Source organism: Sciurus vulgaris (assembly GCF_902686455.1).
Source record: "Sciurus vulgaris genome assembly, chromosome: 3".
In the NCBI taxonomy this organism is placed as follows: Eukaryota; Metazoa; Chordata; class Mammalia; order Rodentia; family Sciuridae; genus Sciurus; species Sciurus vulgaris.
Window position 1 is genome coordinate 183,100,090 of NC_136463.1, and position 19,338 is coordinate 183,119,427.

A 19,338-nucleotide genomic window follows, 5' to 3' on the forward strand; every position below is an offset into this window, starting at 1 on the left:
CTGCTTCGGGACTTTCTGACTCCTTGACTTTTGCATTTCCATGTTACCCTGCACCTCTCATGGCCCCTTTAGCACATGAGGTGGACGTTTTCAAACAGACACCAATGTAGAGAGAAAAGTTGATCACACCAGGGTGTGTCTTTGTTTCATCTGTCTCCCTCTGTCCCCACTTTATCTAACTTTTTTTGTTTGTTTTCGGTACTGGGTATTGAACCCAGGGACACTCAGCCACTGAGTCACATCCTCAGTCTATTTTGCATTTTATTTAGAGACAGAGTCTCACTGAGTTGCTTTGTGCCTCACTTTTGCTAAGGCTGCCTTTGAACTCAGGATTCTTCTGCCTCAGCCTCTGAGCTGCTGGGATCACAGGTGTGTGACACAGTGCTGGGCTTTATTTAACATTTTAAAGCAGATTCTGTGGTACTTTTCTCTTTGTTAAGTGTCCCTCTGCCAGAGTGCAGCTCCCTAAAGGCCAGGTGTCCCGTCCTTTCATCACTGTGTTCCCAGCAGCCGTTGTGCTGGAGTATTGATGAATAGTGCTCTGTGGGGGAATGGAGCTTGTCCTGCAGGTTGCCTGACACCAGGCACCGTCTCCTGTGTTTTTTTTTTTTTTTTTAATATATTTTAGTTGTCAGTGGACCTTTATTTTATTTATACCAAGTGCTGAGCAATCAAACCCAGTGCCTCACACATGCTAGGTAAGTGCTCCACCACTGAGCCACAAGCCCAGCCCAGGGGGCTCCCATCTTGACTGATCCACCAGTAGTGTGTCTTTGGGATATCATCCCTGCTGCTGGTGACAGTGTGTCACTTTGTGGTTCAGGTGGACCGTGCCTCCTGGTGCACACATTTATGTGTAAATTCATTCCCGGGAAAAGGAGGAGGATAATGTAGCTTTCGTTTAGTCTGGATTTGTGAAAGCAAAAATAACAAAGAGTAAGTCTTCCCCAAATATAATTCTGATTTTTTGTTTGCTATGAAAGCATGAAGAGAGTTGAAATCAACAGACCTGAGTTCAAATCCCTTATCTGTCCTTTCTGATAGATCTAGGTGTTCCCTTTGCATTTTCTTTATATGTAAAACGGGTAGTGTGGTAGTCAGCTTTTCGTCTCTGTGACCAAAATGCATGACAAGAACAGTTTAGAGGAGGAAAAGTGTATTTTGGTTTAGAGGTTCAGTCTGTGGTGGGCCAATGCATTGCTGTGGTCCTCAGGTGAAGTGGAGTATCACAGCAGGAGGGTGTGGTGGAAGAGTGCTGTTCAGCTCATGATGGCTGGGAAAAGAGAAGGAAAGGGAAGGAGGCCATGGGCAGGTGAACCCTTTAAGGCACACTCCCAGTGACCCACCTCCTCCAGTCATGTCCCACCTGCTTGCAGTTACCACCCAGCAGGTCCATTCAAACTAGGATGAACTGATTAGGTCATGGAGCTCACAACCCAATCATTTCACCTCAGTATTCTTGCATTGACACAGGACTGTTGGGGTGACACCTCATGTCCTATTGATTCACAGGGGTGGGTTAAATGAAGTGCAGATTTCATTTATTTAATTTTGCAGTGCTGGAGATCAAATCAAGGGCTTTGTGCATGCTAGACCAGTGTTCTACCACTGAGCTACATTCCCAGACCTAAATAGAGATTTTAAATAAGCTCCTGGCACCTGGTAGGCACTCTGCATATACAGTGGGAATATTTGTGTGCCTCTCTTGGGAGCATCCCTAGGTGGCCTAATGGGAGGTCTGTGGACTGTGTGTGCAGTCAGCACAGGAGATCAGGGCCAGGCAGAGGAGCCTGCCCTGCTGCAGGGTCCAGCATGCCAAGGACCTTCCCTGTCTCTACCCTCCACCTTCCACATTTCCATGTAGTTGTCTTTATTATTTTATTTTATTTATTTGATTTATCCTTTCATGGTTTCTTCCCTTTTTTTTGCTGCTTAAAAATTAAAAAATGCTTGTTTTAAAGTTTGTTTTCTGTTTTCCCACAGGTACATCACCTTTTTTACATGGAGATGCTCTGTGTGCAAAGCACCTTTCCTTTCCTTATTTTTCCTTTTTTCTGTTTTTTATTTTTTCAGGGCTGGGGATGAGCTCAGGGCCTCACCCAGGCCAGGCAGGTGCTATAGCACTGAGCTCAGCCCAGCCCTGCATCTTTCTGTTTTTACTTACTGTCTTCTGGAAACTGTGGCAACTTGTGAAGATATCTTCCTTGACGCTTTTCTGGTTGTGCATTACCTCATCTCAGGAATGCACCATGGTTTTTTCAACCCCTTTCTGTTGGTGGACCTTTGGGTTCTTTTCAGTCTTTTGCTGTAGCAATTTGCAGCAGATAGCCCTGCACAAACCTCGTTTTCTATTTTGCCAGGGCACCTTTGGGGTAGCTTGCCGATGGAAGGGTAGGCATGTGCATGGCCTTTCCGGGTGCCCTGCTCAGGCAGGTTGGGTTGCTGTCCTGGCAGCATGTTGAGCCCTTTGTCTCCACCTCATCAACAGAGTGCTGCCTTTTTTTTTTTTTTGGGTCAGTCGGTGTGTGTAGTATTTTAGTTTAGTTTTAACTTTTTTTCTTTATTATGAGCTAGGTTGAGCACCTATCTCTTCATGTGTTCAAAGGCCATTTTGTATTTTTATTTCTCTGAAATGTTTGTTTTTTTTTTTGCCCATTTTTATATTGGGTTGCTAGTCTGTTCACTTTTTTGAAGCTCTTTACAGATTAGAGATGTTAGCCCTTCCTGGGTACCAGGATGACAGATAAATGAGACAACCTGACCCTCAGGCCTTGGTCTGGCAAGAATGACAGCCTTAAAATGCAAGTTACTTGCAAAGCAGGTGGCAGCCTGTTCTGCCTAGGACAATCTGCAGAGGCTTCCTGGGGTGGTGCATTTGCCTTGGGTCCCAAAGCTTACTAGTTTTTCAGTTCAGAGAAGAGGAACTGAGGATTCCCAGGCAGAGGACAGATTATATTCAGAGTATGCTGATATGAAGAGTCAGTTGTAAAGGGCCCTGGGAGGATTGGAGTGGAGCCCTCAGATCAGGAAGAGCCCCGGGCCACACCAGGCCTTCTTGTGTGAAGGCCTAGGCATGGGGGCTTCGGAGGCTGAGGCAGGACCATCCCTAAGTTTGAAGCCAGCCTCAGTAACTTAGTGAGACCCTATCTCAAAGTAAAAAAAAATACAAAGAACTGAGGGAGTAGCTCAGTCGTAGACCTTCCCTGGGCTCAACCCCCATACTGAAAACAAAACCACAACAATAAAAGAAAGGGCAAGTCTGTGAGTGGGTGGTGTGGGTTCTCGAACTTGATGCTTATTTGAAACTCCAGGGGAGCTTTAAACATTATGACTCCTTGTCCATTTCTCCCCCGCTTGTTGCCCACTTTGCTGGTGGCATGGGACCTGAGGTCACTTTCCCAGAGACTGCCAGGTGATTTAGTTGGAGGCAGTTGGAGTTGAGAGCCACCAGTTGGGAGGGAGAGAACCGTGGCAGCAGGATGATAGGAGAATGGGTAGGGCTCATAAGAACAGGATCCTTAAACATCATGTGCAAAGGAACCACCTGGGCACTTGCCAGAATTGCACATTCCCAGGATTTTGGCTGTTGGGAAGTGGAGCAGTGATCTGCATTTTTAACAGGTGCTTCTGGGTTCTGGTACAAGTGGTCTGGGTTACACTGGAGAGACACCCAGGCACAGAGATGAGAGACAGTGATTCAAACCTAAGGTGGGGATTTGAAGTCAGGAAGAGAATCTTGAATATTTTAGCAAGGAATATCTGTAATCCTGGGTAGCCGGGTAAAATGGGGAGCAAAGGAGGAAAGAGTTGATGTTCCTGATACTTCTTTTAACTTAGATGGTGCTGTTAATATTAACTAAAGAGGAAATACTGGGTGATGAAAGCTAGAGTATGGGGTCAGTAAGAGTTGGTTCGAGATGAGGAACATTACGGGTGTGGAAACTTGAACTCTGGAGACACCAGCATTCAGCACTAGGTGACAGTGACCTATCAGACAAGAATGCATTGGACTGCCCACGGATGGCGTCAGGACCCAGGGGTTCTGTTTCCTGGATTCTGTATAGCCGTTGCAGAACCAGGCGTAACTTTGTTCCAGGGAGAAAGGAAAAGGGAGTTGAAGCACCTGTGTTGCCTTACACCAGTAAAGCAGCTTGCCCAGCTCCCCACCCCCAGCAGGGCTTCTGCTTAGGTCTTTTTGACCAAGACTGAAGAAGTGGTGGTCAGGACTGTCATGAAGGGCCACTGTGGGCTCCACTGGCCCATTCAGAACTGAGGTCCTGTTAGTGTGGGGAGAGTCCGCATGCGGGGGCTGTTCACACTGTCTGCCCTGCCTCTGGAGGAGAAGTGCCCCTAAATTCAGGGAACGTGGCTGTGATCTCCTGATGAAGGGCAAATCTAGGAGTTCCTCTTGGGGATTTGCACTTATGTTTTAGAGCCCCTTTTTGCCTTTTCTAGTTCAGTCTTTCCTGAGGCACTTTCCCTCCTCTTAGTGGAAACTAGAATGGCATAGGGGCTTTGTGACACTGTCACTTTTAATCTTAGTGGCATTGCAGAAGGAAAATGCATGGTGGCAAAGGGGAAGTTGGGTCCTGCTGGCTGGTAGGAGTGACTGCCCTGCCAGCTGTGGTGGTGACACCTGTAGTTAGGAGGCTAAGGCAGGAAGATGGCTTGAGCTCAGGAATTTGAGACCAGCCTAGGCAATGTAGTGAGATTCCGTCTCAAAGTTGTCAGGGGGCAGTGGAGAATGGCTATCCTTTCTTGGTATTTTCAGTGTCTTTAGAAAAAAGTGCATGTGGAGGTTTTGTCTGATTGGCAGTGTCAAATGTGGGGCCTGGCTCTGTAGAGTTGAAGGAATTCTCCAGCATAGCATTCGCCCAGGTGAGCCCTCTCTGTCCACAGAGATGCCCACGTGTGGAATGTTCATGTGGCCTACATACTTGCTCGGCTAGTATAAATGAAGGAATTTACCTTTATCTGCTTGAACTAAATCAGAGTTGTCAGTAGACATATGCTGAAGTTTAATTTTGCTTACACATATTTTTGGTCTGAGTCTAGGGCTAGCTTGGCATCTTAGTTCTGCCGTCTACTCGCTACATGTCCTTAATCTTTTTGCCCCTCAGTTTCCTAATCTGTAAAATGGAGTATTGCAAATGGTTGTATGTCTCTTATCCAAAATACATGGAATCAGAAATGTTTCAGGTTTTCAAGTTTTTCAGATTTTGGAACATTTGCCTAGGCTTCTCTAGTTGCACATTCTTAATCTGAGAATATGAAATCCACCGTGCTCCAAAATCCAAAACTTTTTGGGCATCATGTCAGTGCGCAAGAAGTTTGGGATTTTGGAGCATTTCAGGTCTTGGGTTTTTGGATTAGTGATTCTGAATTTGTACCTGCTTCCAAAGCTGGTTTGAGACCTACAGAATGAAACTACTCCTGTGTGTAGTGGATACCATATGTACTAAGCAAGCATTTAAAATACCCTGTGCAACTCGGGAGGCTGAGGCAGGAGGATCGTGAGTTTAAAGCCAAACTCAGATTGGCGAGGTGCTAAGCAACTCAGTGAGACCCTGTTTCTAAATAAAATACAAAATAGGGCTGGGGATATGCCTCAGTGGTTGAGTGCCCCTAAGTTCAATCACCAGTACCAGGGAGGGGTGGGGAAGGAGCTGTACCACTGATTCTGCCCCCATTGAATGTTGATAGTATTGAGTGAGCAGGATCATTCTGAGTGTTCCAGCTGTGGGAATTGTTATAGCACAGAGCATATTGGGCCAGTGAAATGGAACCTGCTGTAGCACCATTAGAAATATATCATAACAGAAAGAATAGGGAGTCAAAGTAAAAAGAAACAATCAAGTTAAAAAACCCCACCTTTGCTCCTTTCACTTGCAAGTACCTTTTGGTATGATTTATGTAGCTCTGCCCTCTGGCTGCCCACCAGTCTGCTCTGCCTGGTGACTCTGTCCAGGCCTTACTGACACCTTGCTGCTGGAGGCTCGCATCATTGATGCTGACTTCTTGATGAACTCATCTCCTGATCTGACCACTTTGTCACTGTCCTTTTGACCTCCTCTCCTCCTTTCTGTCCCTGATCCAGAACCACTGGGTCCCCTGATCCTGTTTCCCTGGGTCTCCTGGAATCCCACACCTCCCTGAGGGATCTCATCCTGGCAGGTGCTGAGGAAAACATTTTCCTGCCCTGTAGACCCAGAGAGCTGGCTGCCGGCTTCACACCGAATTCCCTTGGCTGTCTTGGGCCATATGCTCCACAAGTCCCAGATGAAACCTGGTGGATGCTCTGGCATCATCTGAGATTTCTCTCCTGTCTCCTCATCTTTTTCAAGTGGGTTTCTGAGCCACTACTCCCTAATTCAGGGCTTGGTGACTTACAGAAGACAGCCAGGCAGTGATCTGGGGCTGTCTATCCTTCCTGCCCTACTCGTTTCTGTTTCTTGTCCTGAGGAGCAACTTGGGGGCCTGTGAAGCCCCAGACCTTACTCTCCCACCTGCTTAGGTACGTGCTAAGACCTGTGGTGTGCAGCTTTCCCTTGGAGGGCATTGCACATGTCCCCTGTCCTTGAGCACCCGCCTTGTGTAGCTGTCTGTCCTCCTCTGGTCTGAGCTCCTGTTCACTGCCTCAAACACACTGCCCTGTGTCTGAGGAAGGGAGGCAGGAAAGAGAGGAGGCATCCTCACCCTGTGATGGAGCCCCCATGGCTCCTTTCAAAGGATACCTGGCAAGTGTGTATTTGACTAGGTCTTGCAGAGCCTGCTGTGGACTTTCTCCGCACACTGGTTCAAAGCCCTTTTCAGAGGTATTTCCAGAGCTGTCTTCTTGAGGAGAGATCACTGGAGACTTCTGCTACCCGCTATCCCCCACAGAAGGGCCTTGTGGTCTTGGACCGGGGGGTGGGTGTGTCTGTGTGGTCAGTGGGTGTCCCTGGTTCCCAGGACCACACTTAGGCTCAGGCTTCCAACTCTGCTGGCTTTATCACTCTGCTTCTACCTCAGGGTCCTGCCTCTGGGCTGGTTGGAGGAGGGTTCTTTATCTGACTGGTGACTGGACATTTTCTTGGTATGTGTTGCATATTTGTCTCTGATTGTGATGAGGCTCCCCTTGAATGAGAGTTGGCCCTTCTGTTTGCGCACTGGTGAGAACCAAGTGAGCGTGCAGGGTCTGAGGCCGACCCCTGCTTCTCTGGGGCAGGGAGAGTGGCCAGCACAGCAGCGTTTCCTGTGGGAGCCTCTCACAGGCTGCCCAACACAAAGCACATTTTTGGGGTGTGATTTTATTGACCACTTTTAATTCATTGCTTTAGACTGAGTGTTTAAAAATATTCTGCAGCATATCTATAGTATTCAGGAGCAGTGAATCAGGAGAAGAAATGTAGTTTCTGAGAAAGCTTCAAAGAAGTACTGGTCTTTATCTTTTCCCCAGCCTTTTCCGCTGAAACCCACCAGAGTCTTTTTTCTGAGCTTGCTTGTTCTATAAATAGAACAGCAGGTCTCCTTGGGCTGCCCGAGATCGCAGGCTCTCATCCGCTTTCTGAAAGATGTGTGTGAGTGTGTGTGTGTGTGTGTGTGTGTGTTGTATTTAATTTTGCTTTTCTTTTCCATATCAGATGGGTTGTGAAAGATACAAGAAAAATTACCTGAGCATCTGTCCTTTAAAGATAATTTATACCTTTTCTGGGTTTTGGCTTTTTCTTTTTTAAAACATTGCATTTAGGAAAGATGGAAGCGATTTCTACCCCTGCGGAGGTAAGGGAGATGAGGGGTGAGGAGGCATCTGCACAGAGAGAGTCCTTTGAAGTCCACAAAGAGAGGATCTCACAGAGTATGTTCCAGGGTCTGTGACTGGTGTGTACAGTTGTATTCAACATGCACTTTACCATCTGTAAAGGATGCTCGGAAGGAAACTCCAGCTACCAGTCCTTTCATATTGCAGACTGGGCTGGGGAAATAGCTCAGTTGGTAAAGTGCTTGCTTTGCAAGCACAGGGCCCTGGGTTCAATCCCCCGCACTGCAGAAAAAAAAAAAGAAGATACTGCAGACTGGGTCATGTCCGGGCTCTGGACGGTTCTGTTTTGGCACATGACCCACATGGTAGTGACTGTAGCCTGATGTGTCTTTTCTGGCTCCTGGTATATCAGGCTCCTCTTTTCTTTCTCTTGGCGATCTTTAATTACCTGGAAGGAGGTGAAGGTAGAAGCCACTGCATGAGTAAGTAAATTCGTCAGCACCTTTCCCCCTGGACCTAGGTCCATCTTGAGGGAGCTGGACAAGGCAGCTTGTGGTAGCAGCATGCTGGCACTAGAGCATGGACTCCATCCCCAGGAGTGGCACAGGAGGATATCCTGCAGCCAGTGAGGAGAGGAGACCCTAGGTGCTGGGGGCTGGCCCTTGGGTGCTCAGCCGAGGGCTCCTGAGGCCTGGCCCTGTGTGTCTGGTTGGTGGGGCTGGGCTCTTTGTCCTGTTCCTTCTCCTGTGATGAGCAGGCTGATAGGCTCTTGCCATCCCTGTGCCTTTGTGTAACTTAAGGTTTCTGTGTCTGGTTCATACTTGTTTTATCTTTGGAAGATTTTTTTTTTTTTAAACCAGGGATTGAACCCAGGGGCACTTAACCACTGAACCACATCTCCAGCCCTTTTTTGTATTTTATTTAGAGACAGAGTCTCACTTAGTTGCTTAGAGCCTTGCTAAATTGCTGAGGCTGACCTTGAACTCTTGATCCTCCTGCCTCAGCCTCCTGAGCAACTGGAATTACAGGTGTGTGCCTTCACCCCCAGCTTATCTTAGGAAATTTTAAGTGGCCCTGGATGCCTGGGTATTTCCTACATGCATTGCTTTTAAAAGTTACTTGAAATGTGTGTTTTTGAACAGAATTTTTGTAAGTTCTCCTCGTTTGTGTTAGACTTCTTGTGGAATGGAGATTTCTGTTAGATGTGGTATAAGAAAGTGTCAAATGCTGACAGCCTGGTTCTTGCTTTCCTATGTGGTTTTTATTAGCCCCTTTGCCTGCCCTGTGGTGCTGGGGATTGACCTCAGAGTTTCATGTATGTGAGGCAAGCACCCTGCCACCAAACTTCACCTCTATCCCCTGTTCATTAGTGTTGACTGCGTTGGTGGCTCTGAGTGGCTTGAGACATCTTGCCACTGAGTAGGTCCTTGAGTATTTAATTTTCAAGTGGTGTGTAGGGCTTAGTTCACTGAGAGTCTAGCACACACAATGCATAAGGGGAAGACAGTTCCAGAGAAGATGTACTCCTCTGTTCTTGCTTTACCTGAGCCAGGATGTGTTATGGATTCTCTGAGAAGTGAACTCCATTTGTGGGGTGGGCTCCTCAGCATCCTGGAATAGGATGGGTGTCAGGGTCTCTAGTAATGGCACTTATCTCTTATCGTGCAGAAATGCCTGTGTGAGGGCTGAGTAGAGCACAGGCCTGGATCTACGCTGAACTCCAGAGCAATGGACATAGACAGAATTGGCAGCAGGATCCTGAGAAGTGGCAGGAGGCCAGAGAACACTGAGATAGGGCCAAGAATAGCTGAAAAGTACCAAATGCTGAAGCTGGAGGATGTGCAGGTCCCCAGCTGTTGCTTACTGCAGTCTGCAAGCCTCAGTTTCCCCTCTGCTAATCTGGGCACATCCAGGGCATGCCTGGTCCTCTGACACTCTGCCTGACACAGGCACGCCATTGCCCTTTAGAGAAGGAGTGTGACAGTGCCTCCCCAGCAGCACACTTGCCGTGCACAGGGCATGATCTGAGAGAGCGAGAAGTACTTCTCTGATAGGCCTCTTGGCTCCTTAGAGACACAAATGCACATCAGCCACTCTGGGGTGTGTGTCAGCTGGATGCACCTTGGCACACAAGTTTACAAATGTATTTCTGTCTTTCAGACTGTCATCAAGGAGGGAATGCTGACCAAGCAGAACAATTCATTCCAGCGATCAAAAAGGAGATACTTTAAGCTTCGTGGGCGAACACTGTACTATGCCAAAACTGCAAAGGTGAGGTGCAGGGACAGGGACACTCGGGGAGCACAGCTTGAGGGACTGAGTTCTCGTGGGACAGTGGGGAGCTCCAATTCACTGAACTGTCCTTTCAGCTAGTTTTCTTCCCCCTAGAGGCATAGACAGAGGTTTATTTAGGAAAGTAGATACATATTCAAGGGAGAATGGGAGCCTTCTCGAGAGACCCCTGTTGGGTAAAATAAGGATCTTGCACTCAGGACAGAGCGCAGGCCCTCTCCAAGGGAGAGATGCACTCCAGCTGGCTTTGCAGGGTTTTTTTTGGGGGGGCGTCAGGTTTTTTTTTTTTTTTTTTTTTGTGGTGCTGAGGATTGAACCCAGGGCCTCAGGCTTGCAAGGTAAGCACTCTGCCAACTGAGCTATATCCCTAGCCTGGGCGTCAGGTTTTGTTTGTCTCAGGGCATATTTTATTTCTTACAAAATTTATTTTTATTCATTTTCCTTTTCTTTGGTGTCATTCATCACTAATGGGGAAAGCAGAAGAGGGTCACAAAGTTAACCACAGTGGGACATTGTTCGTTCGGGAAGATGGGGACCACACGTTTACCAATCTCATATCATGAGCTTGGAGTGGTTTTTGAAGCATATTGGGCTTCTTGGGGTGTGACCAGAAATGTGAAATTCTTTGTGTATGCTTTCCAGCAATTAGCTTTCTTTCTGGGTGCTCTTAGAGTAGAGGAAGCAGTAAACAGGATGTGGGGTCTATGGTGGATGGCTCAGGGGAGAGAAGGAAATCTACAGGCCTCATTCCTTGCCCTTTCTTGGAGATTGACTGTTGCTCTTCAGGATTCGATTCCTTCTACTTGGCTCCCTGCTTTTCCTTACAGTCAGATCCCTGCTATTAGGGTCTGTCTATTCCCCTGGATTATTTTATCACAACCAGGATCTTTCCCCTAAATGTGCTGACTGGAAAAACAAGCCAGAGGGGCGGAGGATGCTCAGTCCAATACAGCTTTCTCTCAGGTTGACCATTGCATGAGGATGTACTTCACATTTAAAAGTGAAACCTTGGCCAGGCATGATGGTACACACCTGTAATCCCAGCATCTTGGAAGGCTGAGAAGCTAGCCTTAGCAATTTAGCAAGACCCTGTCTCTAAATAGAATATTAAAAAGGACTGGGATGTAGCTCAATGGTAAAGCACCCCTGGGTTCAACTCCTGGTACTAAAAAAAGAAAAGAAAGAAAAGAAAAGAAAAGGAAAGAAAGAAAGAAAGAAAGAATGAAAGAAAGAAAGAAAGAAAGAAACCTTTTTATTGATAGTAGTGTTTTATTTAAAAAATAAATATAGAAGTATTGGTACTGTTTTTGTAAATTTTTATTTCCACTAGTGCAGTCACTAATGAACTCTCTGGATTAAGAATCAAAATCACAGAGCTATCTCTTTAAGTTCTGTGCATGCTCTTTGTTAGAAGTAGTCAGCCTCTACTTCATTTAAAAAAAAAAAAAAAAAAAAAAAAGAAGCAGTCTGAGTGGCTGCATTAATTTGTCAGCTTATTGATCATTTGCCATTTTCAAGGAACCTGGTTTGTGGGGGTTGGGAGAGTGGTGGTAATAGCCAGTGCTTGGGACCCACTTTTCTTGGCATTTGTTTCTTTGTAAATCCTGGTATTTGTTTCTTTCCAGTCAATCATATTTGATGAGGTGGACCTGACGGATGCCAGTGTAGCTGAATCCAGCACCAAAAATGTCAACAACAGTTTTACGGTGAGAATCCGTCACACCTTCCTGATTCTTCACATTTGGCTTTCCTTTTTGATTCAAACAAACGCATACAGGCTCTTCAGCCTCTTGCATGCTTTTCTTCCTGATTGGAATGATTCCTGATAAATTTTGAATGTAATGCTAGAAATCATACTTTGGTTGAGAGTAATTGAGAATTTGGCACATATGAGGATAAAAGAATAAGAGGGTCCAAGTGAAATTTTTAAAGAAAGTGTGGTGGTTTACATCTTAACAGTTTGGTGCAAAGCTTTTTTTTTTTTTTAAAAACATTTTTGTGAATTTGTGGGAAATTTGGAAATGGAAAAAAATGTGTTAAAGCAATTGAAAAGCAGCCATAATTCAGCCACATGAGAATGTGAATATTTTGGTGTACTTCTTTGTTGTTTTTTTTTTTTTTTTTCTTTATTACTTTTAAACTTTTTCTCATCCAAATTTTTGAAAGTTATGTACTCTCTGCAAAAGTTCCGAATGCACAAGCTCACGTGCTCTCACCCCTCAGAGATAACCAGCTTCTCACTGCAGAGCATTTGTCACTCTTTCCGTCCATCTGTATTTTTACCTACTTGTGCTTGGAGATAGACTGATTGTTCTTATTTTTTTTTTTTCGGTGTGCCTTTTTTCCTCCTGACGTTTTTGGTGGATATTCTCCCTTGCCAGTTTATCAGAATGTGTGTCATATTATTTAATGGCTATATAGCTTCCCCTTCCCTGCCCTCTTTTCTTTCACTGGAGATTGAACCCAGGGCCTTGTGTAAGCTGGCCAGTGCTCTACCACTGAGCCACATGCCCAGCGCATAGCATTTTCTCCTCTCCCTTCCCTTCCTCCTCACAGCCCTTCAGAGTGAACCCAGAGGAGCTTTACCATTGAGCTATACCCTTGGATCTTTTCTTTTTTCCTTTTTTCTTTTTTTAGATATAGGGTCTTGCTGAGTTGCTTGGGATCTTGCTAAGTTGCCCAGATTGGCTTTGAACTTGCAGTCTTCCTGCCTCAGTTACTGGGATTATAGGCAGGTACCACTGCGACCAGCCATAGTATTTTCTTGTATGACTTGATAATCTTGGCTTCATAGGCTGACTTTTGAACCTACCTGTGTAAGGGATTACTCTGATTGCAGCATTAGAATCTTTAAAATATTTTTATTATTAAACTATCTCATTTAGACATAAAGTGTCCCCTAATTTTAAAAATTATTTTTGTATAACTCAGGTGAGTAATTTCTCTCATATTAAGGATCTGACATTTTGGATTAATGTGTTTTCAGGTAATTTTAGGTTATGCTTTATCTATTTATTTGTAGATTGAGTGCTGATGTTGCTGATACAAATGGAGTTCTCCCTCCACTTAAACTTCTCGTTTCATGTTGACGTAACTGCTCTGGGTTTTACTTTGTGGCTTATTGAGTTGATCTCTCTTCATTCCTTATTTTACTTGGAGAATTTGTACTTTTTCTCTGTTAATTTTATCATTTACTTACTGGTTGGCGAGAGGCAATTCAAGCCATGTAAATGGATTATTCTTTGATTTGTTTTTTAGAGTTTTTAATAGGAACAAGTGTTGCATTTCATTGTAGTCTTCAGGGTGTTAATTTAGATGTTAATTTGGTTTTAGTTATTTGTACATTTTCTAGTAATAAGTTGTTCTTGGTAATGTTAAATGTTCTTTCCTAATTTCATGTTTAGAATATTTCCATTGGAACATATGCTTTCCTTTGAGGTAGGAGGTGGGTTTAGTTGAATTTTGTTTTAAACTAGTCCCACAAAATTTATTTAGTAACTTTCTGTGGGTTTATGTGTTCTGGGCCTCATGCATATTAGGCAATGTTCTACCACTGAGCCACATTCCCATCCCTAATAACATAGCTTTTAATAAGAAGTAAATGGTCTTAATTCTCTAATGAAAAGATGTAGACTTGTGGAATCGATTAAAAAAACAAGACAACATTATTCTGGGTCTGCAGGAAGCTCACCTCATCTACAAAGGCATACACAAACTGAAAGTGAAGGATGGAAAATGATATTGCAAGCAGTTAGAAACCAGAAGCAAGCAGAAGTAGCTACATGTAAACAAAATAGACTTTAAAACAAAATCAGAAGGGACAAAGAAGGTCACTGTATCTGGATCAAAGGAATAATATATCAAGAAACTATAACAATCATAAATATTATATGCACCAAACATCAGAGCATGTAATTTTTTTTTTTTTTTTTTTGAGAAAAAGGAAAAAGAAGGTTTATTGCTTTGCTATCAAAGGAGATACATGGGGGACTCCTGTCCCAAAGGCCATGATTCTTCCCATCAGCAGAAACAAGGGACTTTTATAGAGGTGCAGAACATGTAATTTTTTGGAAGAAACACTACTAGAAATAAAGGAGAGATAGCCCCAAACAATGTTAGTGGACAATTTCATTTCCCTGTTCTCTGGTGGATAGTTGTTTTTGTTAGCTTTTCATTGCTGGGACAAAATACCCAAGAAGAACAACTTAAAGGAGTAAGGATTTATTTTGGCTCAACTGTTTCAGAGTTTTCAGTCCATCGTTGCCTGGCTCCATTTCTTTGAACCTGAGTTGAGGCAGAATATCATGGTAGAGGAAAGCTGCTTGGCTTATGATAGCCAGGAAGCAGAGAGGCAGGAAGGGGCTGGGGATAAGATGTAGTCCCCAAGGGCATGTCTCTAATGACCAACTCCCTCTAACCTGGTCCTACTTTCCATAGCTTCTACCATTTTCTAGTAGTTCATTCTGTTATCAATGGATTAATCCACTGATGAAGTTAGATTCCCTTGTCATCCAGTTACTTCCCTGAAAGCCCCACTTCTGAACTCTACTGCATCTGAGACCAACATCTTAGATCCTCAACACGTGAGCCTTTTGAAGGACATTTCAGATCCAAACCATGACAGTAGGTCATTCAGACCAAAAAAAAAAAAAAATCAGAGTTAAATTACACTATTGAGGTTTGGGATCATAGCTCAGTGGTAGAGCGTTTGCCTAGAATATATGAGGCTCTGGGTTCGATTTTAAGCACCTCATATAAAATAAAGGAAAAAAATTATACTGTTGATCAAATGGACTTAACAGATATCTACAGAATATTCCATCTAACAGCTGGAGAATACATGTTCTTTTCATTAGCATGTGGATTTTTTTCCAGAATAGACCACATATTAATTAAAAAGCATGACTTAAAGAATTTAAAACAGTTGAAATGATTTCTTCTTAAATAATGGAATAAAACTAGAAATCAACAGAGAAATTGCAGAATACAAACATGGAGATTGAATGACACTATTGAATGAATGGTGGGTCATTGAAGACATAAGAGGGGAAATTTAAAAATTCCTGGGTCAAATCAAAATGGAAACACAACAGCAGATTCGTAGGATATAGTGAAAGCAGTACCAGGAGAGAATTTTATAACTATAAGTGCATACATCAAAAAGAATAAGTCTTGGGCTGGGGGTGTATCTTAGTTGGTAGAATGCTTGCCTCACAAGTACAAGGCACTGGGTTCAATCCCAGCACCGCAAAAAAATAAAAAAAATAAATAAAATAAAATAAATCTTAAGTAAATAACCTAATGGTGCCTCTCAAGGTCTTGAAAAGTTAAGAACAAACCAATTTCAAAATCAGTAGAAGAAAAGAAATAGTAAACATCAGAGCAGAAATAAGTGGAAGAGAGACTAAAAGAACAGTACAGACATAGCAATAATGAAAGAGAATCGATTCTTTGAAAAGATAGATAAAATTGACAGACTAGCTAAACTAACCAAAAGAGAGAAAAGTCCTACTGAATAAGAGATGAAAAAGGAGATATGACAACAGAAATTAAAAGAATCATTACAGAATATTTTGGAAAAACCCCAAGCCAATAAACTGGAAAATCTGTGAAAATGGATAAATTTCTAGACACATCTGACCTGCCAAAATTGAACCAACAAGATATAGAAATCCTACCATAGATCAGTAAAAACTAATGAGGTTGAAGCAGTAATAAGAAGTCTCCCACCAAAGAAGAAGTCAGAAATGGATGGATTCTCTGCTAAATTTTGGCAGAATCATAAAGATCTAATTCCAGTGACCCTCAGACTATCCCATAAAATAGAAGGGGAAGGAACTCTTTACCTTGCTACCAAAACTTATAATGGAGAGAACTATGAATCTATTCCCTGATGAACATAGATGCAAAAATTCCCAACAAAATAACTTGCAAATCAAATTCAGCAGCACATTAGAAAGATCATAGGGGGCTGGATTGTGATTCAGTTGTGGAATGCTTGCCTGGCATGCCCCAAGGCCATGGGTTCCAGTCCCCAGCACTGTGACAGATGTCTCATATTTTCTTAAGTGTGATGGCACATGCCTTTCGTCCTGGCAATTTGTGAGGCTGAGGCAGGAGGACTGCGAGTTCTAGATTAGCCTCAGCAACTTAGCAAGACCCTGTCTCAAAATATAAAAACCAAACAAAATAAACAAAACCCCTAAAAGGTCTGGGGGTGAGTCTCAGTGGTAGTGTGTCCCTGGTTCCAAAAAGAAAAAGTGTACCGTAATTAAGTTGGTTTCATTCATTTCCTAAATGAAAGTATATTGTAAGTATGGTTTGCATAAGCAAATAAATAAGCTTTTAATACAACACATACATAAATCAAGGGTAAACATCACATGACCCTCTCGATAGAAAAAATTCAACATCCCTTCAGAACAAACAGTGTGAATAAGCTGGCGCACGTCTGCAGCCCCAACTGTGTGAGAGGTTGAGGCAGGTGGATTGCTTGTCTTCCTGTTTGTTGAGAATGAAGTGCAGCTGCGAGGAAGCTGGATGCAAATATCACATTCAGGCTCTGCAAGTGCTTCATCTTCAAATGCAGCCATGCCTCCCAAAGCCAAGAACCCAATAGAAGGGGAGCAGAAGGGCATTTTTGAGCTTGGTGCCCCAGCCTCTGCGGTTACATGACACTGCATATCGCACTGATCAATGAAAAGAAAGGGCTGGTTTAAAATTGCTGGTTTGGACTTAGAACTGATACTAGTTCATATTCCTAAATAAAGGTCTATTGTCCTCCATCCCTTAGAAACACCATGCATTAAAGTTTTAGAACATATCTGTCACTTTGATTCTTAATTTGTTTTAGTTCAGGACATAAGAGTAGCTGGGGTTACAGATTTGTGCCACTGTACCTGGCTAACCTAAGTGTTGATTTTTATTTAATTAAAATTTTTTTCTAAGTATTGAGTTTTAAATTTATTTTATCCTTCCATTTTAGGATTTTTTTTTTTTTTTTTTTTTTAAGGTTTCAAGTTCATTCCCAAAGTCCCCAGGCTTATTATTCCATTGAACTTACTTACTTAGTGTATTTATTTTAAAACCTATGTCTGAAAACTCAAATATCTGGTTCTTTTATACAGCTCTTTGTGTTGTCTGTTTTTTTTTTTTTTTTTCTCGTGGCTTTTGTTCCCTTCGTCTTTACTCCTGATATGCCTGGTAATGTTGGTGGACAGAAATTTTTCATGAAAAATTGGATCATTTTAGGCTTAGGTTGATGTTATCTTCCCTCAGAGAAGATTTCCCCTTGCATCTGGGAAGACAGGGTAGCAGCAGGTTGCCTTAAGTCCACTCTGAGGTAGAGATAATTGAAGTCACTTTGTCAGCTGACTACAAGTTCCTCTGTTTCTGTGGTGCACTCCCTCTGGACTTGGTCTCTGTTGGGCTTTAGTTCCAGTGCTGTGATACTGCACAACCACTGCCTAGCTTCTCAGCCTCTTTGGTTTCTACTTAAGAATTGTGATTGTCACTAGTTTAATTTTCCCTGTGTCTTGCCGCTCCATGATATTTAAGCACATTTAAGGTTTTGACGTTTAAGGTTACTCATCACGAACTTTGAGAAATGTTAGCTTCCCTTTACTTGAATGGCAGTGTTTTCACCATAGAGAATGACACTCGACTTTCATCTGTTGTGACTCCTGAGATTTGCTGCTTATCCTCTGAAGTTCTTATTTTTCTGTCGACTTGGTCATGGGCTTTGTCATGTTGTTTGGGAACTCTGCTTACTTTTCATTCATTGATTCAGCAGGTAAATGTTGTGAGCCTTTCTCTGCCCCATGCTGAAGGTTCAGAGGTGAGCAGATGTGGAGTGGAGTTCTTCTCCTCAAGCTTGTGTCCTTGTGGGGGATTAGAAAGGTAAAAGCAGGTAGTAGAGGGACCAGGGACTCTGTCTTTGAATATCCAGGGTCTATACTTCCTCTACTGGATACAGATCCAATTTCATATATACATATATACATATGTGTGTGTGTGTGACACCCACGTACATATATACATATACATATAATTAAAAAAAATATATATATATAAAACTCTGAAAGTACAGAACCCTGAAAGACATGTTGACTACCAACTCAGTCTCTTACTAGCTGATGATGTTGGGCAAGTTGTATAAGGAGTCTGAACCTCAGTGTCCTCATCTGAGAAATGAGGCAAAGAACAACATCTGCCTTTTGGATTGTGGTGAGGATTAAATGAATCACTATCATGTAGGCATGCTGAAGTGTTTGCTACTAACTTGTGATTATAGGCACTCTCTATCTATTCAGTGCCAAAACAATAAATCAAATTAATTTATTAGGTCATTTGGTGTTAGTTGGAAAAATTTCTTTTAGTTTGGTATCCTTACTTTTTTAATGGAGCGTTGTGTTTGCTGAATAATACTTTCTCACTGGACAAAATCACTACAAATTGCTCCAGATTTCACTGGAGCAGTTGGCTGTATTATTATCCTCCCATGGACCCCAGCAGCACTTGCAGTTGAGTTGAACCTTAGAAGTTTTATTGGAATGTGCTTGAAGTATAAAATCATTACAAAGAGTCTCATTTTGCCCACTTTAAATAGGGCTGTAGACCATTGAATGACTCCTCATTTCTTCCCTGATTAAGTCTGGGGTATCTTGCCCCCAGCCTTGCCCACGCTGACACAGACCTGCTGGAGCCCAGCCGCCTTCTTTCTAAAGAATGCCTGTACATAGGTATTTGCTGACCTCGTTCATTGGAGGGTTCTCTCCCGAGTGTCTCTCCAAAGACCCTGCCCAATCCTCAGTAGTATTGAGACCACCTCCATGACACCTTCTGTCCTCCTCGTCAGGAAGCAGTTGCCTGCCCCTATGTTGGCAGTGCTTCTGAGACATGGTTATGCCTGAGCACTCTCTAGAACCTAAAAGGGTTTCTGAATCTCCCCCACCAACTCTGATGTGATTTGTAAATGGTAAGTTTTTCAAAGCTCTGTGGAATTTGGGGTGCTTCTGAATTTGGGCCCCTCTGAGGGTATGTGATACCACTCATGGAATGTTCAGTTAGCACCAGCTCTTGGTGATTTGTGCTCTTGGCCACATCTTCTCATGATGTCTTGAACTGGAGGCCAGGATTCTCTTTGCAGCTTGGGGTCCCCAGTGCCCTGCCATTTGGGCTGACTGCATGCTTCAGTGAGGCTAGCTGTAGTGGTGGAGACAATGTGGGATTTCCCCTTTGTGGGGAGCCCCACTGAAGAGACGCTCAGCACCAGGGACTTTGCTGTGGGTTGGGGTTCCTCACGT

The 19,338-nt window shown here is 43.4% G+C and overlaps 1 protein-coding gene across 3 annotated transcripts in view; it reads left to right on the plus strand.

The window, feature by feature from the left end:
• DGKD (diacylglycerol kinase delta) overlaps positions 1-19,338 on the plus strand; it is an 86,127-nt gene that overhangs the window by 17,894 nt on the left and 48,895 nt on the right. For all 3 annotated transcript variants that reach the window (XM_079132255.1, XM_079132256.1, XM_079132257.1), the window contains exons 2-3: positions 9,902-10,012; positions 11,659-11,739. In XM_079132255.1, the coding sequence (XP_078988381.1) occupies positions 9,902-10,012; positions 11,659-11,739 (192 nt within the window). The remainder of the gene's footprint in view (positions 1-9,901; positions 10,013-11,658; positions 11,740-19,338) is intronic.